This window comes from Olea europaea, chromosome 13, assembly GCF_002742605.1.
Source record: "Olea europaea var. sylvestris chromosome 13, O_europaea_v1, whole genome shotgun sequence".
NCBI lineage: Eukaryota > Viridiplantae > Streptophyta > Magnoliopsida > Lamiales > Oleaceae > Olea > Olea europaea.
The window spans coordinates 19,331,912-19,359,902 of NC_036249.1; the positions used below are offsets into that span (position 1 = coordinate 19,331,912).

Here is a 27,991-nt window from a genome sequence, read left to right on the forward strand (position 1 = left end):
TGAAATGAAAATTATTCTCCTTTTTTTTAAAATTAGTCTTTAAATGTAACTTTCTAAGTAACTTTCCCTTTATTACATCTTTTAAAAAGAATTGGTATAAAGTTGTATTTGATAGACATCATAACATAACATTGACGGCACAGTACCTTTTTTTTTTTTTTTTTTTTTTTTTTGTGGGAAAAGAAGTTGTCAAATCCGAGTCATGGAAGGATTATACATTACTATAACGAATGAAATTATTAACACTATTTTCTCATTAAGTTATTGGTAGGAGAAGATTTTTTAAAAATAATTTTCAACCACGTTCTTTGAATTTTATTACTTTTCTTTACTTTTTAATCATATATTTCTCAAAAAATAATTTTTTAGTAAAAAAAATCTCTCCAAATGAACGTTAAATAATCTTTTAATCACAAGAGGACGTAAAGTCCCCATAAAAACCAAAATAAAGTCTCTTTTCAAGGTCTTTGCACTACAGGTGACAAATTAAACAACAGGACAATGCTATGGTGTATACATAGCATTACACCCCCCACATAGAAGGGAGCTCACATACAATAAAATATTTGTGAGCCCCCTCCATGTAAGAAAGGTGTAGATCATTGTGTACACTATAAGGTATACACATAGCAATATCCTAAACAACATTGCCATCCATTTTATTTGTGTGCCCCGTGACTCTTGTTTTAGCTGCAAATGGCCAAAATACAAGTCTCAGGAAACTAAAACCAAACCTCATTTAGCCCTGTTTGGCTCCCATTTTGTGGTAATAAAAATGAGCAGGATAGTGTTTTTTTGAAAAATGAGTGATTGAAAAAAAAAAGGAAAAATTTTCGATTTACGTATAATATTATTTTATGAAAAATTGTGTGATTGAAAATAAGAAAAAGAAAAATAAAATATAATGAAATGTAAATTAATGGGTTCAAACATCAGCTTAATCCCAACCCATATGAGAACACGATCTCAGCCTCAACGAAAAGAGTTTAAGAATTACAAAAAAATTCAATGAAAATAATAATTCTGCCACGCCTTAATTTCGTCATATTCATCACGATGTCCAATGTAATGGAATATCTTAATCTGGGACCCCATTGATACTACTATGATTCAACCTTTTGCTCTGATGAACAACCCCTTCTTTAACCTTTTCTGCTTTGCCATAAGTATCCAATAAACAAAGCATCAAAATAAGTCATCATGTGGGGCCATAGAGCGCATTGATGTGACCCCCTCTATTGTCAGCCGTTGATCACTTATTACCTTCCTGATTCTGCTGCAGAAAACAAGTGTGCTCCAACCTGAAGGGCACTCCTTTCCATATTTTTTTTTCTTCTCACTGTATTTTCTTTCTTGTTTGTGGCGTTGGAGTTTGGACTGTGAAGCAGTAGAAGTGGGAAAAAGAGCTCTTTGGGATGCTACAAAATGATGGGTTTTTTCTTTGATCATGAGAATCATTTTTCCTCATCTTTTTGATCTCTGAGTTACTGTCCTTGGTTTCACCACAGACTTGTTTTTCTCTTATTTTCGAGGTCTATTTTTCTCTGCATCTTCATTGCTCGCCATAGCATTACACCCCCCACATAGAAGGGAGCTCACATACAATAAAATATTTGTGAGCCCCCTCCATGTAAGAAAGGTGTAGATCATTGTGTACACTATAAGGTATACACATAGCAATATCCTAAACAACATTGCCATCCATTTTATTTGTGTGCCCCGTGACTCTTGTTTTAGCTGCAAATGGCCAAAATACAAGTCTCAGGAAACTAAAACCAAACCTCATTTAGCCCTGTTTGGCTCCCATTTTGTGGTAATAAAAATGAGCAGGATAGTGTTTTTTTGAAAAATGAGTGATTGAAAAAAAAAAGGAAAAATTTTCGATTTACGTATAATATTATTTTATGAAAAATTGTGTGATTGAAAATAAGAAAAAGAAAAATAAAATATAATGAAATGTAAATTAATGGGTTCAAACATCAGCTTAATCCCAACCCATATGAGAACACGATCTCAGCCTCAACGAAAAGAGTTTAAGAATTACAAAAAAATTCAATGAAAATAATAATTCTGCCACGCCTTAATTTCGTCATATTCATCACGATGTCCAATGTAATGGAATATCTTAATCTGGGACCCCATTGATACTACTATGATTCAACCTTTTGCTCTGATGAACAACCCCTTCTTTAACCTTTTCTGCTTTGCCATAAGTATCCAATAAACAAAGCATCAAAATAAGTCATCATGTGGGGCCATAGAGCGCATTGATGTGACCCCCTCTATTGTCAGCCGTTGATCACTTATTACCTTCCTGATTCTGCTGCAGAAAACAAGTGTGCTCCAACCTGAAGGGCACTCCTTTCCATATTTTTTTTTCTTCTCACTGTATTTTCTTTCTTGTTTGTGGCGTTGGAGTTTGGACTGTGAAGCAGTAGAAGTGGGAAAAAGAGCTCTTTGGGATGCTACAAAATGATGGGTTTTTTCTTTGATCATGAGAATCATTTTTCCTCATCTTTTTGATCTCTGAGTTACTGTCCTTGGTTTCACCACAGACTTGTTTTTCTCTTATTTTCGAGGTCTATTTTTCTCTGCATCTTCATTGCTCGCCTAGGGCAAGGTGAGGTATGGCTTCATTCTGAATTTTTCCCTCTTTATTTTTGCCTCGAGCGATTGAATTTCAAGAATGTGAAAGTGTTGATGAAGTGGGGTTTGTGATTTTATCTTGGGATCAATTAGGGTGAATGCCGTTGTCCAGAGTCAAGTTTTTTGCCGCTCATTATGAACGCCTAAAATTTAAATAAATTCGTTGGCTTTGAACATTTTGTTTGTATAGTCTCCTTGTGGTTGTTGAGTTCTGTTTGGTTGGCGGTTTTTCCCCTCTTTTGAAACTATTTTGCTGCTTAGAAGTAATAATTAAGAGCTCAAAGATGAAATATTACTGATTTCTTCAGCAAAATGAGTACTTGGAGGAATTTTGAAAGCTAAACCTAATTCCAGAAGCAGAAGGTTTGATTTTTGTTTCCTTGCACCATGAAAATTATATTTAGAAACACTCCATTCGGTCCAATTCTGGGTTGGTCCTGATGGTTCAAGAAAAAATGTCCATCCCTAGTTTTAAAATGGGAAAATACAAGAAAGAATGAAGAAACGAAATCAAAAAAGAAGGAAGAGGATGCCAATTCAACAAATACAAGGAATAGGAAAGGATCCTCCCCCCCCTCCTTCCTTTTAGTTTGTTTTAAGAGGATGTTTGGTGAAAAGTGTGAATTAAAAATTGTGGACCATGAAACATGGGGTTAGTTTGAATTAAAATTTGATTTTAATTTAAGTCAAAGTCAAATAATCAATATTAAACACATCTTTCATGGTATAAATTTTTTTAACCGTATATTTCAAAAACTTCTATCACAATCTACTAAAAAATCTAGTTTTAATTTCCACCAAACACCCTTAATAACTTTACCTTTTAATTTTTTGTTTATAAATTAATGAAAGGGTCAACTGTCCAAAAGATTTTGAGATTTGGAAGGTTTACGATTTCGTCGCCGTTGAGGATGGTCTTTTAAAAGGTTCCAGCTTTGAAGAAGGCGTCGGTCGCTTTTTCTTCACAAGTCACACTAATGGGCACTTTTGGGCCACCCAATTTTCTCTTTCATATTGTTCTTTTTGCCTACATATACCCTAGGCTGTCTTTTTGCAGCTTTCATTAGTACAAATTTGTACTATTAGGTAGTCAACTGCTGCTCCCATGAACAAAATTGATGGTTCTTCAGTAGGCATTTTGTTTTTTAAGTTACGATTCTGAGGCCTTGATTTGTGGTATTAATGTAGTTAGCTTTGGAAATGCAAGTGCATTTGATGAAACTAAGTCATTTGCCAATCAGGTGTTTGAATTTGCTCAGCCCTCAGTATTCCTGTGACCTCTGCTCCAAGAGGTCTTTGCAAAGTCTTGAGCTCCTAAAAATTTCTTGGAATTTCCGTGTGACTGCGATTATATTATTAAGCCCCTGTTTGGTAGAAATAGTCAAAGTCAACCACTAATTATAACCATACATTTTATGGAACCCATAACTTTTCAACGACACATTTTATGAACTTCCATCAAAATCTACTAAAATTTTGATTTTAATCTCCACCAAACAAGGAATAAGTATTATCCTCTTCATACCATGTAACTGCTGCTCTCCTTTAGGGAGATATTTCCTTCTTGAGTCCCATGTGGCCATTGAGACCCTTGTTTGTTTTCATGGTCTTATTTCCAAACTGACATGAATCCGTAATAATTAGTATTTGATGAAACAGAGTGGGAAAGCATCTACTTGTTAGCTTGGTGTTGGGATTCGTTAAGTCTCTATCTTTGTTTGGACTAAAGATTTGGTGAATGTTTGAAGCTTAATTATAACGTACAGTTAACCCCTCGACCATGAAATTTTTGGAGTGGTATATTGGGTATATCATACATATATTAGTTCACTATAATATTTATACTATGTAAAGTACTTTTATGAGAGCCTGTTTTCAGGATGTGAGATATATGATGAAATTTTTCTCCATTATAGTAAAATCCTACACACCATAAAGTTATGTGTTTGTTTGGCTTCTTTTGGATTTTCATTCTATTTATTATTGCTCTTATAGAAAGGAATTAGGCTTAATTCTAACAGATTTACTAGGAAATATTAATTTATCTTGCATATTTCTTCTTTCACCCATTTGCAAGCACCAAGAACATACCATTTTCTTTTTTTGGATGTTACATATGTACTAAAAATCGTATTGATATTGTCTATTAGCTCTTGTGATCTTTCATACTGATATTTGAAAATTTATTTAACTTTCGTAGTTCTTAGTTGCAATTAAATTATTTTCACCCAAATAAAGAATCTGATATCAAACTATTGGTGACGCAGACTAGCAGCAATATGGAACACCATTTAGATCTTGAAAAAGAATCGAGTGATGGAAAAAAATCTGGGATACCAAATGGTTGTTCCTTGCACCAATCAAGACAAAATAAAAAGTTGGGGCACTGGTTGCAGTTTGATAAGCAAGAAAGTTATTTTGATGATTTCTGTCCGGAATTGATAAAGAATGTTGACAGCCCAGTATCAAAATATAAGGGGTTTCATCAAAAGCAACGGGTCGGAAGGAAGGTCCATCAGAGTGAAGAACTTGTTAAGTACATGTCAAAATTACCAAGTTTTCTGGAGAGAGGAGAAAACCTCCCGGAAAAGGCTTTCAATGTTGGGGTCCTTGATTGGCACATTCTTGAGAAATGGCAGCTTAATCGGAAGGAGATTATCCGAGGAAATGGGAAGCATACACCTTTTAGTACCAATGCCTCACCAATTTCTTTAAAAAATGGAGGGAAGTTTCAAGACTGCAAAGCTGGTCCAATTCATCCATTGAAGGAGCAACAGAGTACAGTGGGGGCACATCAGTCTTTTAGCCAAGACACTGAGAACAGACTAAAGGAGCGAAGAATTAGAGAACCGGACGTTCCGAGAAATTCTGAGACGAGGAGAGTGCAACATTTGGAAAGTGATAGCCTGGCATCAGGTTCGAAAGGGAAGATGAAGGTTCGACCTGAAGCCATGATGGGAGAAGAGGAATTAGAAGTTACAACTCGCAATGTTACTGATTGTTATTACAGTGATCGAAACAAAACAGCTGTCCTCTTTCCAAAAGAGGGACAGGAGAATAGGTTTTCCGCAATTTCCGACGCACCCCATTCATCAAAAGGTGGTGATCAAAGATCAATGGATGTAAATCGACGCAGCCTTGCCGGAGAATCTAGTGTGAGTGTCTGCCATGCAGATGTACCTCGTGAAGCCAAGAAGATAGTCTCATGGTTAGACCACCCCTGCTCCAAAGATGAGAATATAAAGTTGTCAGAGATAAAACAGACAGTAAAGTTTCCGGACGATATCTCATTTAGTCCCTCCAGTGGCAAGAAGCTGGAGGAAAAAAATTTGAGCCTAACGTCAGAAACTATAAGTAAAAATAAATCTTCTGATCAGGAATTAAACCCGAAAACAGAAATTTCTCTTGCTGGTAAGGTTAGAAATCCTTCTCCAACCCGCCGATTTAGCTTTGACATGGGTAAAATGGGCAGGAGTCCGAGTTCAAAAGAGACATCTGCAATTCCATATTCAGGCGCCAAAGATTTTATAGTTAAATCTGGTTCAGAGGTAACTTCTACTTCTACTTGTGATAAATCAAATGATACTAGCAGATCCAGATCAAGTCCTTTGAGAAGGTTACTTGATCCATTTTTGAAGCCAAAAGCAGGCATATCCGATCACTTTGGTAAGTCATCGGAGAGAGATTCGTCTACAACTGATAAGGCTGTCAAATCGTCCACAGTACGGGAAGAATCGCCAGCTTTTCATTTTGCAAGTGTCAAATTTGATTTGAAGGATTGCAAGACAATTGATATTGATAACCCAAATAATGAGAAGACTGGATCATCAACAGTACAAGCTCTCCTTCAAGTGGCCGTAAAGAATGGCATTCCTTTGTATACATTTGCAGTTGACAAAAAAAAAGACATTTTAGCAGCGACAGTGAAAGATTTAAGTTTGAGAAAAAATGTGAACAGATGGATATATACGTTTTTCTCTTTGCAGGAAATGAAGAAAAAGAATGGACATTGGATTAATCAAGGAGGTAAAGACGGAAATCACAGATATATTTCTAAATTTGTTGCACAAATGAGAGTTTCTGATGTTTTCTCCTCAGAGCCGAGCACACGGAGGTCTGTTACTAAATCTAGAAGTAGGGAGTTCGTATTGTTTTCTATGGGTACTAGAGATGTCGATCATCAAACATCAGACATGTTGCCTAGTGATGAACTTGCAGCTATTATTATGAAATTTTCAGGAAAGAGTGATAGCCAGATAAACCAAGATGTCCAGCTGAGTGGTAACTCTAAAGATGACGAAGGAAATCCGTATTTGGTTCCGAGTGAAGACCTATTAAGTACGACAGTCTTACTTCCTGGTGGTGAACATGGACTGCCTGGTAAAGGAGAGCCTTCTCCACTAATTGAACGATGGAAATCTGGGGGATCATGTGATTGTGGCGGTTGGGATATGGGATGTAAAATACGAGTTCTTGATAATAACAACCAGTCAAGTGAGAAATGTAGTTCAACTGGAGGGAGATTCGAGCTTTTCTCTCAGGTATTTACGTTGTAGTCTATAATTGTTCATTTGAGCGCCTACAGTGTTTTAAACCCATATTACTGACTTTGGTCTTTGCTTTCATAGGACGAAATTTCAGAGACTAAGCTGGTCTTCAGCTTGTCATGGTTCAGTGATGGGATATTCTCAGTCGAGTTTAGTTCATCACTCGAGCTTCTACAAGCATTTTCCATTGGGATAGCCCTTTTTAACGGCATGAAACCAGCTATCTTCTCAGAACCGGACAACTTTGTCGGATGCAAGACTTCTGAAGAAATTTCATTACCAGAAAACAATGCGGCAAAAATTTCCAAGCAAGAAGTCTCTGCAAAATATGCCTCACTTCCTCCTCTTTCCCCAGCTGGAAGAGTATAGATTATACTACATTTTGTATCTTGTTGGCTAAGCAGAAAGTATAAGCACCGAAATGAGTGATATATATGGATATTATATGAAGGCATGTTTTAATAAGTTGAATAAATTAAAAAAATGTGATTCATTTCAACTGCTTTTTTATTTTATTTATTTATTTATTTTTTCCCAAATTAAGTAAATTGCTTTATTCAACTATGTCTAGTAAAAGACATGTTATAAAGTAGAGACTAGAGAAAAAGAGAGATGAATGTGTGTGTATTACAAAATGTTTACCTTGTTAAGTAAATTGCTTTATTTCTCCTTGAATAACATATTACTTAAAATTTTGTTTGATAAAAATTTAATAGAACAAAAACATGAAATGGATGAAAAAGAGTACAGTTATAAAAATAAATGCAACATCATTAAAACATTGTTAGGAAATCAGATAGATAAAATATAAGCGAAGAAAAAAAAGTATAGTTACTCTTCCTAATGTTGATCACTAAAAATCTAAGTCAACGCAATCCAATCTCGTGAATCAATTTCTTGAATGTAAATGTCACTAGTGATTTTGATAATAAATCTTCAACATTATCATTTAAGCAAATTTGTTGAACATTGATATCACAATTCTTCTGAAGCTTACGTGTATATGATAATTTTGAAGAAATATGATTCGTCATATTTCTTTTGATATAGTCTCATTTAAATTGTGCAATACAAGCTGTATTGTCTTTATATGAAATTGTTGGAATATTTTTCGTTGAAGTTAATAAGCATAATGCTTAAAAATAGTCATGTTTCTTAACCATACATATTGTCAACTTGTTTCATGAATTATAATAATTTTAAAATGATTTGAAAATGTTGTTGTTAAGGTTTACTTCACAGATCTCTATGATATAGCTATTCTTTCACGTGTAAATATATATCTTTTTGTGATTTATCTTTATGTGGATCAGATTGATAACCTGCACCTGCATATCCTATTGAAGCAGATATCGACTTTTGAGATTTCAATAGTAACTTTTAGGCAACAAAAAATAGGTGTAACACTATTCAATTATTTTTGAGTTGGTGCAGAGCTATATCTTATAAGAAAATGTACAGAAAAAGCTATGTTGGGTCGAATATAATTTGCAAGATAGGTTAATGATCGAATTGCATTAAGATATGGTGCTTTGAGATCAAGAACATTTTCTTCATCTTCAAGAGGATGAAATGGATATTTTTCACATTAAGTGATCAAACAACCGTAAGTGATGCTAATGGATTTGCTTTATTCCTATAAAAATGGTTTGAGACTTTCTGTATCTTAAATGCTTGTTCGTTTCAAATTAAAATTTGATTTTAATATAAGTCAAAGTCAAAGTCAAAAAATCAATATTAATCACACCTTTTATAGGTCACAACTTTTCAATCACACATTTCAAAATCTTCTATCACAATCTACTAAAAAATCAAATTCTAATCCCCACCAAACACGCTTTAAGATTGATAAACAAATAATCATTCCTGGAATGTTCAATCTATAACCTAAAACAAAATTTGGTTTTTCAGAAATCTTTCATCCCAGATTCATTTTTCAAATAATCTATAGTTTTGTTGAGCTTTTTTGGACTTCCAATCAAATTTAAATTATCAACATAAACGGTTACAATTACAAATCCAATGTTTGTTTTCTTTATGAAAGTGCATGGGTAGAAGTCGCCATTTTTATACCCTTCATTCACTAGATATACGCTAAGACGATTATACTACATGCATCCAAATTATTTCAATCCATATAATGATCTTTGTAATTTAATTGAGAACATAGTTTATGGACATATATCATTTGTTTCTGACACTTTAAGTCCTTAGCGATTTTTCATATAAATGTAACTATCAAGTGAACTATATAGATAGGTAGTTACTACATCATAAGGCGCGTGTCGAGCCTTTGTGATATAGTCAAACTAATTAAGAATTTAAAAGTGATTGTATCCATTACAGGAGACTATCCAGTGAACTATATAGATAGACAGTTACTACATCATAAGGCGCGTGTCGAGCCTTGTGATATAGTCAAACTAATTAAGAATCTAAAAGTGATTATATCCATTACAGGAGACTACATTTCTTTATAATAAATTCTATGTTTTTGTGAGAAATTTTAGGCTACGAGTCGAGTTTTGCATTTTGTAATTTTATTATTTTCATTTCTATTCCTTACAAGAACGTATGTGTGTCCTATAAGAATTACACTTTTAGGTGTTTGAACCATGGGTTGAAACATTTTTCATTTCTCTAAAGAATTCAATTCTGCCGGCGTGGCTCTTTCTAGTTTGGCCAATCATTTCTATGTTGACAGTCTTTAATAGATTGTGGTTTAGGATGCTTATTTTGTAATTTCAAGAGTCACATTAAAGGCGAAAAAATCGCTTAAAATAATATTATTTTTGGATACTTGTGGTTCCACGAAACCATATTTTCAATGTTTGATTAATCAATCATTTTTAATATTAATTCTTCGAAAATTTTTGATTCTTTTTCTTCTGCACTTTTTTTTTTGTTGAGGTACATAATCTTTTAAACCAATTGATCAATCACGTTTCTGGTGCATTTGAAATTCATTTATTATAGCAAATTTTTCTACAAGGACATCAATTTTTGCTAAAATACACACACACACACACACACACACACACACACACACACATATATATATTGACTTTGTCACTTTTGTGTCAACAAATACTTCTAGTAATTGGTTTGAACCTCTTTGTAAGTGAATGATTTTTTTTAACATCTTGCTTACATTGATTTCTACGGGGATGAAAGTGATAAAATTGTTTCATTTCAAGAAATTTTAACTTGCTTTTCAGAATATAGTTTTGCCATTCCCAAAATTGAGAAAATCATTTCATCAAAACGACAATTTGTAAAACATGCAGTAAAAAAATCACATATTAAAGATTCAAAATACCCAATAATAGATGGTGAATCAAAATTAACATAAATTTCAACTTTTTGTTGATGACCTATTTTAGTACGTTGTTGCGTTGAAATAGGGACTTTGATCGCAAAATCGAAAACCATATTGAGAAACTTTGGGTTCATGAACAAATTCAAGTTGTAAATATAGATATTGATAATAGACAATTGGTTTTATACGAACTAATAATACAACATGTAATATGGCATGACTCCAAATAAAAGTTGAGAGTTTTGTTTTTTGATAAGTGTATAAAATTCAGGGGCTAAAATAATGATATTTAGTTATTCATTTGATGAAATATATCCTAAATTGTAGTATTTTTGTGTTAAATATATAAAACTCAATGGTTAAACAAGAAATTGGAAGAAATAAAAGGGAAAATCCTGAAAAAAGAGTGAATTTAGAAGATGGGAATAAGGTTGCAACAATTCAATAGTTGAATTGGACCATGAATTGAAGATTGAAGATACTAGGGGTTCAATTGGACGCGCTTGGAAGCTAAGAGGGAGAAAATATAGGCTAAAAGAAAGATAAAGACAAATAGTAGAAGTTCAGGGACCAAAATGTGAAAAAATGGAAAAAGGCAGTCAAAAGTTGAACTATGTAGTTGCGTAGCACCATGCAGGAAAAGATATAGTGTTCAACTTTTGAACTATGTGGTAGTAGCCTTTTGAACTATGATGTCGCATAGTTATAAAATCCGGCCGAATCTCAAGTTTTCTTACACGATTAAAACTCAATTTGACAAGATTTTGGACGATATCTTTTATCTCGACTCAAGTCATAGAAATACCATAATGTCTCCTACACCTAAGGAGAGCCTTTTTATGCAAAAACAACTCAAGAACATCTAGATTCTTTGAAAAATCTATTCGATGAAGAGGGAAACGTCACGTTTGTAAGAGATTTCAATTGTAGAATTGCTAGAAGATTATCAAGTAGAATTCATAATGAAAAATTGACACAAGAATTAGGAGAATAATTCAAGAGATACCACAAATCCATCGAAGTCATTCAAGAATTCAAGATTTCTACTCAATTATTCAATTTTTGGGTGATATTTATAAAACTTATAATGATTTCTTGTAATTTCAATATGCTAGGCTAGATTTTTACATTACTAGGATGAGATGAATCCTTGTTATGAATTTTTGGTTTGAACAATTAGGTTGACATTAACTTGTTTGAATGATTGGATGTTTATTATAATTTAGCTAGTTTTTCGATTAATTGGCTTCTAGTTGAATTGTTTATGGATTTTATTATCATTGAGAGAGATATTATGATACTAGCACATAGTAATAAGGGTTATGAGGTTCGATAGAGGATAAAGATATACTTTTATGCTTTACATTTTTGTATAGATGCTCTAGTATGCTCAATGCTATCTTGCATGCCGCTATCTTTCATAGAGATATAGAAATGTCATGTGTAGGATTATATTTAATTGCTATCTAGAGAAGCTTTTAAATAAATTAGGAACATTGACCATGTCACATGATATCAATTTTTTTCTTTAATTATTGCACTAAAAATGGAACAAAAATGAGGATTCTACATCTTAGCAATACATCTTACAAATTTGATAAACTTTTACTTTGCTTTCTAGTTAGTTGATAAATTAAACATAGATTAATTGCAACTCAATAGTCATTCGATTAAGAGTATTAATAGTTTTAACTCGACTAAACGTATAGTCATCGTGGGTTCGATACTTAATTTACCGTTATATTACTTGATCACGATCCCTTGCACTTGGGTGTTTTCAAAGGGTCATTTTTCATCAGTAATGGTCTGGTAATTATTTGTAGACGTTAGACAAACGATTTTGTTAAGTCATTTTGTGCATAGACATGAGCTATCGAATTTCAATGGCAATTCCAATTGAAGTGCAATAATCATTGAATGTCTGTGATCTAAACTCACTAGTATTATCAAGATGAATTGACCTGATTGAGTAATTGAAAATTTTAGATTGTAGTTTTATTATTTGGGCAAATAGTATAGCATAAGCTACATTCCTAGTAAAAATTAGGCAAACATGGGATCATATAGTAGAAGAATTGATTAATACCACAAAATAACAAAGTGATCCATATGGTGTGTGTATTAGCTCACATATATCTCTACGAATTCTTTTCAAAAAAATTGAAAATTCAATATTAATATTTGAAGTTGAAGATTTGATGACTAACTTGCCTTATGAGAAAGTAGAACATGGATAATTCTTAGGCAAAAGAATCTTCTGGTTTCTGATGGATGTCCATATGAGTTGTTTATTATTCGACACATCATTATAATTTCTAGTTGTTCAAATTGATCATATCAAAGTATAATAGTTTTTGGGTCACATTTGATTCTTTATGATGCATAGTACATGCTAGAAGGGAACGTTGAGAGCTTTTCTTATATCTACTTGTGGCCAAATAAAAAAATAATGTAAGATATATATATATATATATATATATATATATATATATATATTTATTTATTTATTTATTTATTTATTTATAATCTCAATGTGATATCCATTGCATTGGATATATTTAAAACTAAGCAAATTTCTTCTATATTTACTACAATGAAGTACATTGTTAACATATAATTTTGTATTATTCGATAAAATAATACAAGTTATTTCGAAGTCTTCAATGATATTCAATGCACTTGATGTCTTATTAACATTTTTGCTAATGTTAAATTCAAAAAATATTTTTTATCTTGAAGAATAGATGCGTATTTGTACTATCAACTAAACAGGTATCTAGCAATTCATCAGTTTTAAAATTCTACATATGAATGTGCATTTATTCATAGCAAGCTTTAGGGAGGATTACAATTCTCTGATGGTCAAATCTTTCAGTCAAGTTTTTTCAAATAATTTGTGAATCTTTCAAAGTGAGTTATTCGATTTTTAATTCATTGAGAGATGCTAAAGAAGGAAAATAAATGATCATACACGATCTTGTAGGGATTCTATGGTTTTTCTTTACCTGTCTCCTTCGAATCTTTTGAGACAAAATGAAACTCAACATCGAGAATTGATTAAATATAATTTTTGCGAGCTAATTCGAGTGCGAAAACTCAAGTTTTGTGATGTTCATCTTTTGAATATCTGTTCAATCACACAAAACATATAATTAACTTCTAGAAAATAGGATTAACTATTATATAATCATACAAGAACAAATGTCCATATGGCATGAGTTATATGTTTTTTTCATGGATTAACACAAATTCATAAATTATATACATTTTTCAAGACATATGCTACTTCGGGAGCACGGTAAAATATAATTATTATCATTTTCTTTTAAATGATTTTTTTCTATTGTTTTTTCAAGAACAAAATGTCTATATTCTTTAGCAATATTGAAATTGTAATATCATCCTATTCAAGAGCGAATAATATTTTTCTAAATTATTAATAATATTGTGCTATTTCAAGAATTGCAATGAACTATTATCTAAAAATATTAATTCTTCGGGACTATGTACAATAGTAGAATGTTAATATTTGCAAAGTTGTACTTCTTTGAAAGGCAACGACAACGGGAAATACATGGAAATAACCTTTTCAAAAGGGTTACTTTTCCAAAATGACCCTTAGGCAATTTACATACCAAAAATGCCCTCCATTTGGATATTACATAACAAGACATCATAATATAAAAATTTTCTATTTAAGTCCTTAAAATTAAATATTGGTTTAAATTTGATAATTTTTATTTGATTTAATTGATTTTTGGTCGCTCTACGTAGCCCCCTATATTGGTATCAGAGCCATAGAGATCGTGGAAATTAAAATAAGAAATATAGATAATTATTGGTGTTTAGAAGAAGAAAAAGGTAGTTATATATTTTTAAAACCTATTCATAATAAATTAAAAATAATGACTTTGACAATAATTAAAGAACTTCCTAAAGAAATAAATGAACAAATATTAGAAAAATTAATAATAGAAAAAATAAAAGATATTATATACACATGCAAAAATTATTAATATATGTGAAGATGAAGAAAATAATTTATATTATAAAGAAAAATATGAGTACAATTGATAAATACACATCAAGTATTGAATAAATTACTTTTAAAAATGGATAAAATACAAGAAGAAATAAGAAATATAATGTTAATACAAGAAGGAATGAGAATACCAAATAATAGACAATTAAAAAAATTAAAATGTGAAAGACTAAGATTTGAGAGCAAATATTTTACTATAGTAAAAGAAGAATTAGTAGATCTAGATATAGTTGAAAGAAGATTTGGAAAAATAATAGATAAAAAAGAAGATAAAAGATGCAAATTAACTTATGAGTTAGAAATAAGAAAAAATTATGATGTCAATAAGTGAATATATGGAAGAATTAAAATCATTAATAAAAATGTTAATAAATGATGTACAAGATTTGAGAAATAAAATAAAGAAACAAGAAATAATATAAATATATTAAAAATTGAGGTTAGAGAATTAAAAATAATAATAAGAATAAAGATAAGAAAATAGATAAAAAAAAAACTTATAGAAAAAGAAATGACTCAATAGGAAAGAAATATATAGAAAAAGAAAATATAGTAATAGAAATAGGTAGTATGGATGATGAATTTAGAAAGAATATATTACCAAAAATACTGGAAGAGGAAGAAGAATCTAAGGAAAAATCATTAGGAAAATTAAAAGTAGAAGGAAAAAAAGATGAGTGAAGAATTAGATTTGCTAATAGAAAATTTTGATCAATTAAGCTTAATTGATATAAGTGAATATCAAGTTTTAATGAATACTGGGGAGGATCTAATTCAGCAGGAACCTTTAAACAAGAATTACATGACACGAATGAAAGCTATGCACCTATATATAATAAACCATATAGACAATTCTATGATAAAGTAAGAGATAGACAACCACCTAAAGGAAATAAATATAAAGATAGGTTTGAATTAAATGATAATTATGATAAACCAATTAATCATGGAGGAACAAAACTAGATTTAAATTGTAAAATCATTACTAAAAAGCCTTATTAACTTGGGTAGATTCGATGATATTATTCTTTTATATAACAAAAATAACACATGGAAAAATATTGAAAGAACAATAGATTTCTTAATAGTATCCTTTGAAGGAGATGTTAGAAATTGGTGGGAAGGAATAAGCAATGATACAAAAACATTAATAAAAAGAAATGTACAAACAGAAATAATCAAATCAAATAGACAAGGTATAGAAAAATTAGTGAAATTTATTTCAGATGAATTTTTAGGAGAAAATTAGATAAGAAATGCTGAAAAAGAATCAATAAGAAAAAAAGATAATGCTAGAATAAAATCAATAAACTTAACAATATGTGATATGTATAAAATTAAAGAATATACTTATGAATTTAAAAATTACTATTATGTTCAATTTTATAGTAATGAAAATCAAGAAGTATATCAAGACATGTATTATAATAAGTTACCAGGTTCATGGGGAATATATTTTAAAATAGAATTTGAAAAATATGTTAGAGATAATACTGGAATACCTAAAACTTTAGGTTCAAGAATAAAATTTTTATTCGAAAGACTTGCATATATATGTCAACAAAGACAATTAATGAAAAAATCAGAAAAATTAACTAAAATATGTTGTGAAGATATGGAAACCCCTGTGCAATGGGGTTGCAATCCTGAAAAAAGAATTAATAAAAGAAAATATAAGAATAAAAAGTTTAAAAATTTTAGAAATTTTAATAAAAAATATATAAAACTTAGAAGAAGGTATTATAAAAGAAAAAATAACCCATATAATCAACAAAAGAATAAAAAGAAAAATAAAAGTCAATGTAAATGTTGGAATTGTGGAGAAATATGTCAAATAACCCTGATTGTGATAAAAAGAAAGTTAGAATATTACAAAAAGAATACTTAGAAATAAAAGATGAATTAAGTGAAATATCATATATTAAAGAATACTATGACCAAGAAGTATATATAAGTGAAACAATAGAGGAAGAATTAGGATCTGAATAAAGATATTGAAGAAATAGAAAGTAATAATATAAATATACAAGAATATGAAAGAATAGGAGGATATGGATTAAAAGTCACTTTTGATAATAACTAATTTAAAAAATTGCAAAAATTATTGTTAGACTTAAAAATAGGAAAATGGGAAGTCTTTGATAGAATTTGGAAAAGAGAAAGAATAGCAATAAATAAATATCACAAAATAGAAAAAAATCATAGATGTAATAACAACTTATGGGCAATATAAATTAAATCTTTTAACAAAAAATACAGTTGATGAACTATTAACAAAGATTAGTAAAAAAAACAAATTGAAAAAATCCAATATGTTTATTTAGCAGGAATACAAATAATGTTTAAATCACTATTTAAAGAAACAATAGATTCACCCTTAACTATAACTTTACATGATGGAAGAATAATAAACTTAAAATATAGTCATTTAGGAACAATAGAAGTAAATTTAGCATATCAAAAAATTATGTTTACATGTTATCCAAAATATTGTGTATCATTAAAAGATAGAAATTTTAATGAAATCTTAGGACTACATTTCAAGCTTCATAGAGATGATATTATGCTACCAGGTGATCAAATTATGACTACAGAATATAGGGCTTTATACACATTCACCAACTCTAATTATGAGAATATTTATTCCAATAAATCATATATTGAAATTCATAAAGAATGTAAAGATATTAGTAAAATAATAGAACCAAATAAACAAATAAGTTTAATTCCAGAAGAATATGAATTTAGTATAGCAAAAAATAAACCTGAAATAATAGAATTAAATGAAGGAGAATGTTCTAATAACATAACATTTAAGGATGAAAAATTAATTAAAAGATCAAAAAGTTTTAAAATACCTAATAAAAATCAGTTAGAAGAAAACAACAAAATAAAAGAAGTAAAACTGTACAAGAATGCTGGAAACATGAAAATAGAAGGAGAATATTATAATGAAAGAGAAAATATAAATGGACCAAATATATTAATAGATACAGAAACTAGTGAATGTCATATAACTTCGATTAGAAACAAATGACTAATAGGTCATAAAATTGAATCATATAAGTATGTAAATTTTGATGGACAAATACATATAACATATTTAGAAGTTAAGGTACCAATAAAAATAGGAGGAATAGATCTTTTAGTACCATGTTACATAGATAAAAGTGCGGGTATAAACCCTCATATACTTTTAGGAATGAGTTTTCTAAATGAATTAGAAGATTATAGTATAAAAAGAGAATGATTATATATTGTTCATAATGGACAAACTACATTATTAACAAAGAATTAGATGAATAATCAGATAAGTTTCCTATTAACTGTGTATATACAAATTACTATTGTAGAAACAAATATAACAACTTGTGCTTTAATAGATACATGAAGTGATATAACAATATTTAAAAATTTTTTATAAAATCATGGAATAATAATAGTAATATAAAAATAACTGGTGTTACAGGAGAAAGTACTCAAATAATTATTAGTGTTGATAAAGTTAATATAATTCTTGGAAGTAAACAAGTAACAATAAATAAAATTTATAAATATGATAAATTAGAATGTGATATATTATTAGGAAATGATTTTATACAGCAATTTCAATATTATAAACAAAATAATTATATGATAATGCTACAAACACCTTGTGGACACTTATTAAAAATTCCTAGAAAATTTAAACCTTATAGAGTTCAACCAATCCAGCGTGATGATAAATGAGAAAAAAAATTCTTAATAATTAAATAAAAAATAAAAGGATATTATATAAAAAAGTTCTAAAAACAGGAATAGAAATGAATATAGAAAAAATTATTGAACAATTAGAAAATGTTTATGGAGAAAATCCATTATTATTTTGGAAATCACATCACCTAAAAGTCAAAATAGAATTAACAGAAAATGTTATAATAAGAGTAAGATCTCATAGTAGTCCAGCCTTTATGATTATGAAATACTCTGAACAAGTTAGAGGAAAAGTTAGAATGACTATAAATTATAAAGAATTAAACAAATATACTAAATTTAATGGTTACTTTCTACCAAATAAAGAAGTACTAATAAATCTTACAAGAGGAAAACAATATTATTCTAAATTTGATTGTAAATCAGGATTTTGGCAAGTAAAAATGGAAGAAGATAGTATACAATATACTGCATTTAACACACCTCAAGAAAAATATGAATGGTTAGTTATGTCATTTGGTTTGAAAAATGCACCACAAATATATCAAAGAAAGATGAATAATATATTTAAAAGTTTAATGAATTTCTAATAGTTTATATTGATGATATATTAATATGTTCTAATAGTAAAGAAGAGCATAGAAATTATTTAATCCAATTTATTAATGAATGTAAAAAAAAGGGAATTGTACTATCTAAAAAGAAATCTATAATTGAAAAACGAGAAATAGATTTTCTTGGATTATCAATAGATAAAAGAGGGATAAAATTACAGACTCATTTATCCAAAAAGATAGAAAGTTTTCCAGATAAATTAGAATCCAATGAACAAATTCAAACCAGGAGTCAACTCTGCACTTCGTGTTGAGGTTAAGGGGAGGCATGCAGATTTTTGTGAAGACTCTGACAGGAAAAATCGTCAGTTCGTCTTGACAAGTCATCTGACTGGCATGTATAAGAATGATGATATATTCATTTTAGTTCTGATGTTGATGTACCCTTTCACATTGAATGAACAATACATGCATTATGTCGTCAACGCATACACACAAAATTTACCGATAATATCATCCCATACTTGCACTAAATGTTTATTATAGCAAAAGGATACGTACTCTGCAAAAGACAATTTAACGTGTAGCATATTTCATGAACAATAAATGCATTATGTCGTCAACGCATACACACAAAATTTACCGACAATACCACTTCATGTTTGCACTAAACATTTATTATAGCAAAACAATATGTACTCTACAAAAGACAGTTTAACGTGTAGCATATTTCATGAACAATAAATGCATTATGTCGTCAACACATATACACAAAATTTACCGACAATACCATCATATGCTTGCACTAAACATTTATTATTGCAGAACGATATGTACTATACATAAGACAGTTTAACGTGTAGCATATGGCTGAGCAAACGTATCCGTCCATAAAACAAACCAAATTAAAAGCATGTCTTTGTTACGAACAACGTATCTACTACTGCATCAAACCTTACCAAACCACTTGAACTCGCTTATTTCTTTACTCTGCCCTTCCCCTCGTGTATGGAGTTCGGGTAGGTGGTGCAGGACGTCGAACGCGAGTCGATCGCCGCCTGTTTGTGCTGCCTACATTGCCTCCCTTCTCTGGTACGGTCACTTGTGTCGGCAAGTCTGTGGCAGCGCCCATATAAAACATTTCAACATTTTAGTGAAAAAGTTCTGTGTGAAGGACGCCACATAGTCGTGGAATAAGATTATTCAAGGAAAATAGGCACATACCGTCCACCTCCGTGACGTCATGGGTCGATGGGCCTTCCTCGTTCTCGTTGCTCGGGAGGGTGGGGACGGTCTCTCCTGGGTCTAGTTAAAAGGAAATTGGGTGAAATGGACAAACACAAGATATGAATTATCATTTGCATAGGGAGGAAGTTATTGGTAATAGAACCCAAATCACAGAAGTTGGAAAAAATTACGCACGTATCGTTCATCTCTTGCATGTCACCCTCCTCCACACAGTCGTCGTCCTGTGGGCTCTGTTCGTCTCCGCCTTTCCCATCTAGTTAGAAGACAGGGAAACAATTAATGAACGAGTGAAATTGAATACATATACGTATGACGAGATGAGACGACAGAAGTTGAAAAAAAGTACGCACGTACCGTTTACCTCATGCATTTCACCATCGTCTGCATGGTCGTCATCGTGTGGGCTCCGTTTGTCGCTGCCTTTCCCGGCTACTTGAAAACAAATAAAAAATTATTCAACGAGTTAAATTGAATACATTTGTATATCACGAGATGAGATGACATAAAATACAAAATTTACTCACGTGATGTTCCCCTCTTGCATTTCAGGCTCGTCTACACGGTCGTCGTCATGTGAGCTCTGTACGTCGCTGCCTTGCCCGTCTACTTGGAAACCAAGAAAAAAAATTAGTATTACAGTGAAATTCAATACACTTGCATATCACGAGATGAGATGACATCAAAGACAAAAATGTGTTACACAGAACTAACTGACATACCATTCACATCCAAGCTCCCGATAGGCGAAGGACGGTCACCGTCATCCGGGCACAGGTCCATGTCGTCTCCATGTATATCTAAGTAATTTGGCAATTTCAAAAATACATTTGTAAGCAAACGCATACGAAAAATTGCACACATGTTGTAAGTGGAAGTTACAGTAACATAAACTCATACCTTTGTGTCCGAAAGGTTTGGCTCATTCACTACCGGAGCTACAGCGGAAGTGGAGGTGCCACTAGACGGGGGCACCAAGGTAGATATGAAGTCTCTCAGTTTGCTCAAATAAGTCTAACCTGTATATCATTTTTTTTTTATTTCTTTTAAAATCCAAGCATTGCCATAAAACCAAGCAGAGAAGAATTAGCCATAATTTCTCCCACACGACAAACACCTTAAATTTGAAAATACACTCACATTGACTAATAATGCAATTAAGTCTTTTTATTCTTTTTTTTTTGAAATATTAATTAAAACATTATTTAAAAATTATTTTTTTAGCGTATTATTCAAAGTAAATTTAATAAATTCTCAAATGTCATAATTGTAACAATTTAACAGAATAGAAAATAAAATATCTCCTTTTTTTCCATTTAGATGACTAAGTGTTCAAAAATAAAATTATGATTCAAAAGAAAAATAATTTATGCAGGTAAATCACACTTAAACATGATGAAGAAATATATATATTTAAAAAAACGACGAGTCTATAGAATTGACTACACTCGTGCTCTAATACCATTCTGTAACGCCCCAAGATCTTTTTCATTATTATTATTTTTTTAAAAATAAAAATAGCTCGAAGTGTTACCAACATCTTGTCTAATTTAAGCGGAAATATCACTTTTATTAAGTGTTAAAAATGCATAAAAATAGCTATTAAATAATGTGTACAAAATTCAATATGAAGATGCTCTTCAAATAAAAGTTTGACAATTATCTTTTCTAGAAAATTTACTTGACGACTTCACAAGCATCACTCGATCAATCTTCCACGCGTCCAAACGACCCGTTCTCATCTGAAAGGTATCGTAAGAGTGAGTACTTTGAAAACACTCAGTAAGAATACATACACATTCTTATTCACATGATATAAATATAAAACTGATATAACGTACCAATATTTCTTAGATTTAGAGCTCAAGGAATTTCTTAAGAATCCCTATATCTCATAGAATTTAACATCTTTCACCAAACAGTCCATCCCGTAGGATTTAACATATTTGACCTAACGGTCCATCCCGAAGGATTTAACGTAGAGTTCGAGCCGAAGGCCTTATATCATTTTATGCCAAAAAATATACAAATATCAAGGAATAAGAATTTATCACTTTGCACGATATATTCTTACCTCAAAATTGTCACCAAAATTCTAAAATTATGACTTGAATTGATGGTATAAAAACAAGGAACCAGAAAACCAGGCGTTGCAGCCCCCTTCTTAAAAAAATTTGTTTTTTTAGAAACATGGGCACTGCGGCGCCAGAAGATTAAAAAAAATCCTTTTTTTTTGTTTTATGTTTTTTTATTATTTTTTTTTTTCGGTTTATTCATTTTTATTTATTTTCATTCTTTTAACTTTCCATTTTTATTCCTTCTTCTTCCATCCGCAAAATGTTTGCATTTTCCCTCTCCCTTATTTTTCCCACTTTCCATGTTCCTCATACTTCGCACATTATCACCTGTTCACTACTTTTTTTTCCTCCCATTTTAACATTGTTACCCTCTCATTTTCCTCATATTTTGCACATGATTTGAGGGTTATTGAAGATTCATTCTACATGAGGTAAAGGTTTTCCTAATGGTTCATTTCTCTCTTGCATGGAAGGCATTTGCGCCTTTGGTTTTGCTATTTTCCTAGTTAATTAGATTTTCTGTGGAAATGAATGATTGGGTGTAAATTGGGATACTGACACTTGCTTAGTGTGTAATTGGGATTGGTGCCTACAAGGTGTTTGACATATTTCCTAGGTGAGTTTTTGGGAAGTATTTTGTAAGTTGGTTTTGGTTTGGGTGTTGATTGTTAGTGCCACTTGCAGCAGTGAACATTTTAAGTTTGAAATTGGTGGTTAGACTTTTGGGGGTCTTTGCTATTATTGTGAGTTGGAATTGGGCTAAGCAGACATGCCGCCTAAGAAGAAATCTAAAGTCACAGATCTACATTTGATCGGAGGCGTTTGGTGAGTTTTGTTGCGGAGGGACGCTATAGATATATGGTAATATACTGAAACTGCATTCCAGAGAAGGGTTTTGAAAAACTATTACTCGAGAAAATATAGAGTTTGGGGGTGCGAAAGGTCTGCTTTGCAACCGGTTACCGCCTCAATTCCTTTAGTGAAAGAATTTTATGCTAATGCCAAGGAACACGTAAATTTCAAAGTTTTTATGTGGGGTTTTGGATCAAGTTTTACAGTGTATCCATCAATGGATTCTACAATACGCGAGATATCCCCGATGATGACTACAGATTACATGAAGAGGGAGATGATCTCGACAATTTGATTTGCACATTGACTCGCGAATGTACTGAATGAAAACGATTTGCTAGGGGTACGACTAACTTCTTCGCTTCTAGATTGAAGATTAATTGTAAGGTTTGGCATCACTTTATTGTCAAACTAGTTCCATGCAATAACATCAACGAGGTAATATAGGAACAGGCTCTCTTGAGTTATGCCATTCAACGTGGTCTATCTATTGATATTGGAAAGGTTATCCAGAACAGTATTTTATGCGTCCTAGTAGGTTCAGCCACAAGAAAATTGGGACATCCCTCCTTAATCATGATCTCTGTATATAGTGGGGTGTTTCAACAAGCGAATCTTATGAAGTTTTATATCTTAAGCCGCCACGCACACAAGACCTTCAAGATATGCTCTCGATGTATCAAGATAGGCCAAGCTCATCTCAATCCTCTCAACTAGAACCACTTCCTCCCCCACCTCCTTAGACAGGTGATGTTACATGAGACATACTTAGGCGACTATGACCTATTGGCAAGACGGGATGTAGGTACAACTGGAGCAATTACAAACCTCTATCTATGACCAATTTCAGTATCATAATGCTTGCATGGTAGTCATGACCTCGCTCATCCTGAACTCACATTTCCTCCACTACTGCTACTATTGTCCTACTCCTACCCTTCAGCTCCATCGGATGGTGATGAGGACGGTTAATGTCCTCACTGAGGTATTTATCCTTTCTTTTTTCCTTTCACATTGGGGACAATGTGTTATTTAAGATTGGGGGTGTTACTTTAACATAGTTGTTATCTAATAGTTTAACTTCATGTGTGTTTTATATTGTCTTTGTGTGAAAATAAATATAATAACTTGCTTGCTTATGTGGGTTGGATAACATTGATGGTAATGATGCATATATTTAGATATATGAGTCAGTTATGAATTATGAATAAGTTGTGCATTTGAGTGAAGTCTTACTTATTCTTGGAGAGAATGATAACTTAATCTCACGCGAATTAAGTATAAAGTAGGACTAGAATAAGTAGATTCATAAATGCGATAGGTTGAATTAGTGACCCTAGAAGTTGAATCCAAACAACCACTGAACATTTTTATGGGTAAACCAAATCTAGGATGCTTGGGAGGGTTGAGCTATTGTAGAGATACATGGAGATAGATGGAGATTCTGTGCGCGCTAAATTTTGTGTGGACTGTCTGAAACCAGTAGGATAAAAATTGGGAGAAAACCTTAATTTAAGGGTCAGCTTTCAAGAATGAGTGTTTAATAAGGGACATTGCACTAATTATATCAAAAGATCCTAATGAGGACAATAATAATAATAATAATTTCATTGTGAAACATCTCTTCATAGCTTTTATGAATCGAGTGAATAAGCCTGTAAGGGTTTAAAATCTTGTGCCTTAAAATCATCTGATTCGGAAGTCATCAGCCTAAAACTCGCTACAAGAGTCATTTAGAAAGTTTAGTGGAGAGATTCAAATCGAAACAATTGGATGTCCAACTCGGGCCGATCAATAGAAATACTCCACCCTTGTCATATATTCCGTACATCACACTAGGTAGATATCATATTCATGGAAAAGGATTCACCTTCAAGATGCCTTGGTGGTGAAATGGTAACACGTGAGACTCAAAATCTCGTGCTAAAGAGCGTGGAGGTTCGAGTCCTCTTCAAGGCATAATATTAAGAATGCTCATTGAATGAACAATTCAATAAGAGAGCTCGGATCAATCTGCCTGTACATAAGATTTATTAAAAATATACATATCTGAAAAAGCAGGTGTAAAATAAAAAAATAAAAAAAGAAGAAGATGCACCACATGTCTTGATTAAGCCCAAACATTTGTTTTAAAGGATTAGGCTTTTGACAAGGGGTTAGTAGCTTGGTTGATTTTTGGAGGTTGCACAAAATAAGGAGAATCCTCACCTATTGATATGTTGAACTACAATCAGTAAAATCCAACTAAACTTGAGCGGTGTAAGAATTGAGTATTGAAAATCAACTTTAGAATACACCTCGAGAAGTGAAAAGAAAACAAGTTTTGGGGTGTGCGAATCCTACGAGTGGAGTAAGTGAATAATTGACTTTTAAGGTCGGGGAATTGAACCAAGTTATGGTAGTACAATGTTTTATTTGAATCCTCACACACCCATACATTTGTTTTGCATTGGAAAGGTAAGTATTCGACTTTTACATGATAACTTCGAAGTAGTTCATTAACTTGATATCATGTATCCAATACTGAGCCGTAAAAACAAGTTATCTTGCTAAATTGAAACTTTATTTCCTATTTTGTGGGTGTAGATTAACCATATTTTTGTGTTGTTTTGATTTACTGGAGGACAAGTAAAGAACTACGTTTGGGAGTGTGTGATAAGGGTAATTCACTCATTGATCTAGTTCCTCTAAATCATAGTTTTCAATTTGTTTTTGAGCACTTTTGAGTGTCTTGATGTGTGAGTTCATGTTGTTTTGTAGCTCAGACAATGTGGATAAAATGGCATTGATCGGAGCTTGGAATGAAGCTGAGTGTTGATCACGGAAGTAGGCACAGAATGGAGGTAAAATGAGAGAAGAATGAGGTAGAAAAGAGGCTAAAAAAATGGGCAATTCAAGAGAAGGCAGTATGATGAGCGCCACAGTGCTGCATTGGTCACCTAGACGCCTAAGAGGTGAACAAAGAAAAATAGAGGGTTGGGCGCCGCGCAACGAAGCAGAAAGGCGCTACGGCGCTAGCAAGCAAACAATTGTAGCGCTGCTACGTTGGTCCTGGGCAAAGGAGAAAAATCATTTTTTTTAATTTCATTCTCAGCCCAGTCCAACCCTAATCCATCTTGCAACCTTGACGGATTATAAATACTAACTTGAAGACCAAAAGACAGGTAGAGATGGTTAAAGAGGCAAAAAGGAAACAGTAATTGATTGAGAGAGAATTGACAACTGTCCAGAGTAGAAATCAAGTGGCAAACCTAGTTTCTCTTAGTCTTTTCTTCTCCATGTTCTTTCTTGTCTATTGTTTATTGTCATTCATCTCAATTATGTACTAAAACTTTAATTCTAGGGTTTGATGTAACCTAACTTGGGGCATGTTTTGATTCTAATATAGTTATTTCCTTTAATTTTTCCGTTAATTTATTTATGTCGATTTTCGCTTAATGCTTTCAGTTACTTGATCTATAATTGAATGATTTGATGCTATAAATTTCAGTACTCGAGAGAGGAAAAGTTGGACATGATCTAAGAACAACATAAACTAGATTTTGTAGGTTTCAAGAAAAGGTGCGAAATCTTTGAGGTTTGTCCCAGTTAAGAACCACGTGCATAGTAATTTTATATTCTTGATTCGGAATAGAGATATTGGAATTGAAATATAGAAATTTGGGCACTTGAGAGAATGAAATTTGGGCATGATCTAAGAACAACATAAGCTAGATTTTGTAGGTTTTAAGAGAATGTATGAAATCTTTGAGGCCTGTCCTAATTAAGAACAACGTGCGTAATAATTTTTATATTCTTTATTCGGAATAAAGATATTGGAATTGAAATATAGAAATAGTTCTATTTGGTATTTGAGAGAGAGAATATGATTAATTTAGGGTTCTTGACTATTATTAATTTAGGGTTCTTGACTATAAATTTTGGAAAAATTGATAAATAACTATAGAGGTTGAAGAACATTGTTGATAGTATGGTGAAATCATTCCATAGGCTTTCATAATTTGATAAAAACTTCACAATTTGCATTGTTCATCTCATTTACGTTAGATTACAATAAAGAGATATTGTTTGATCTTCTAAATAAAGGAAATGCTAAAATAATTATAGTAAACAATAGGATTCGAATATCAATTCCTGTGGGTTTGACACTTTTCACTTCATTGCTATATTACAAAGCTTGACACCATACACTTGTGGTATAAATCACGTTGTAGAAAACGTGTGGCACCTTTCGAGTTGAATTGGTGCAACTTATTGGTAAGGGGAATTATTCCATTTGGGGAAAAAAAATTGAAAGTAATTTTAATTCAACAAAAAGTTTCTAAAGCTTTTCACGACTTGAAAAAATATCCTGATGCATTAAAAAGCAAAATCGAATGAATTATATTGCACATAGTTTGATGATATTGCATTTATATGATATATGTTAGGACAAGTTGAACAACATATGACTGTCGAAAAGTTGTGTGAAGCACATGAAAAGCTATTTTTGGAAAAAATCTCTTTCAGACATGATAAAATTGCTTCAAAAATTTTTTAGTTTTAAGATGGACCTAAAAAAGGATCTTGAATCCAATTTGAGTGACTTTAACAGACTCATCAAGTGTTTGGCCCACAATGATAAAAATTTTGATGATGAGTATCAAGGGATTATACTTTTGATTGCTATACCAGAATCCTATAGAGATGTTAGGAATGCTATCGCATATGCGAGGGATACTTTAAGCCAAGATATTGTGTCTGATGCTTTATGGTCTAGGAAGCCAGAGCTTAAGAAAGAGTCGATGGATAGCTCAAGAGAAGAGTGTTTGTTTGTTAGTGGGAGGAATGAGACGAGGGAAAACTACTTTCAAAGTAAGAAGGGCAGAGGAAAATTAAGAGGTAAGAATGATAAGAAATGCTTCCGTTGTGGCAAGTTAGGACATTTCAAAAGAGATTGTAATGACCTTAAAAAGAAATAGAGACTGCAGCAGAGTGATGATCAGAACTTGGTTGCTGTAGGTGATTCATTTGTT

General features: G+C 31.7%; 1 protein-coding gene and 1 non-coding gene across 3 annotated transcripts; both read left to right on the top strand.

Annotated features, from left to right (window-relative positions):
- The first annotated feature begins 2,326 nt into the window (after window positions 1-2,326).
- On the top strand, window positions 2,327-7,708 carry LOC111407807. 2 transcript variants are annotated; one of them, XM_023037486.1, is made up of 3 exons: window positions 2,327-2,620; window positions 4,914-7,187; window positions 7,275-7,708. In XM_023037486.1, exons 2-3 carry the CDS (start codon window positions 4,926-4,928, stop codon window positions 7,560-7,562), a joined length of 2,550 nt encoding a protein of 849 aa, XP_022893254.1. In that variant the 5' UTR covers window positions 2,327-2,620; window positions 4,914-4,925; the 3' UTR covers window positions 7,563-7,708. The 2 variants fall into 2 exon arrangements, with proteins under 2 accessions (XP_022893254.1, XP_022893253.1); XM_023037485.1 differs by having other exon boundaries at window positions 2,328-2,625.
- Window positions 7,709-24,855: 17,147 nt separating this feature from the next.
- On the top strand, window positions 24,856-24,935 carry TRNAL-CAA. Its single transcript has one exon. It is a non-coding gene; the product is annotated as a tRNA-Leu (tRNA).
- Window positions 24,936-27,991: the final 3,056 nt, after the last annotated feature.

Bases quoted from the DNA above. Each gene is read 5' to 3' on its own strand.
- LOC111407807 (XM_023037486.1), top strand. From the start codon at position 4,926: ATGGAACACCATTTAGATCTTGAAAAAGAATCGAGTGATGGAAAAAAA. The intron at 7,188-7,274 runs GTATTTACGTTG...TTGCTTTCATAG, and splicing joins GATTCGAGCTTTTCTCTCAG to GACGAAATTTCAGAGACTAA.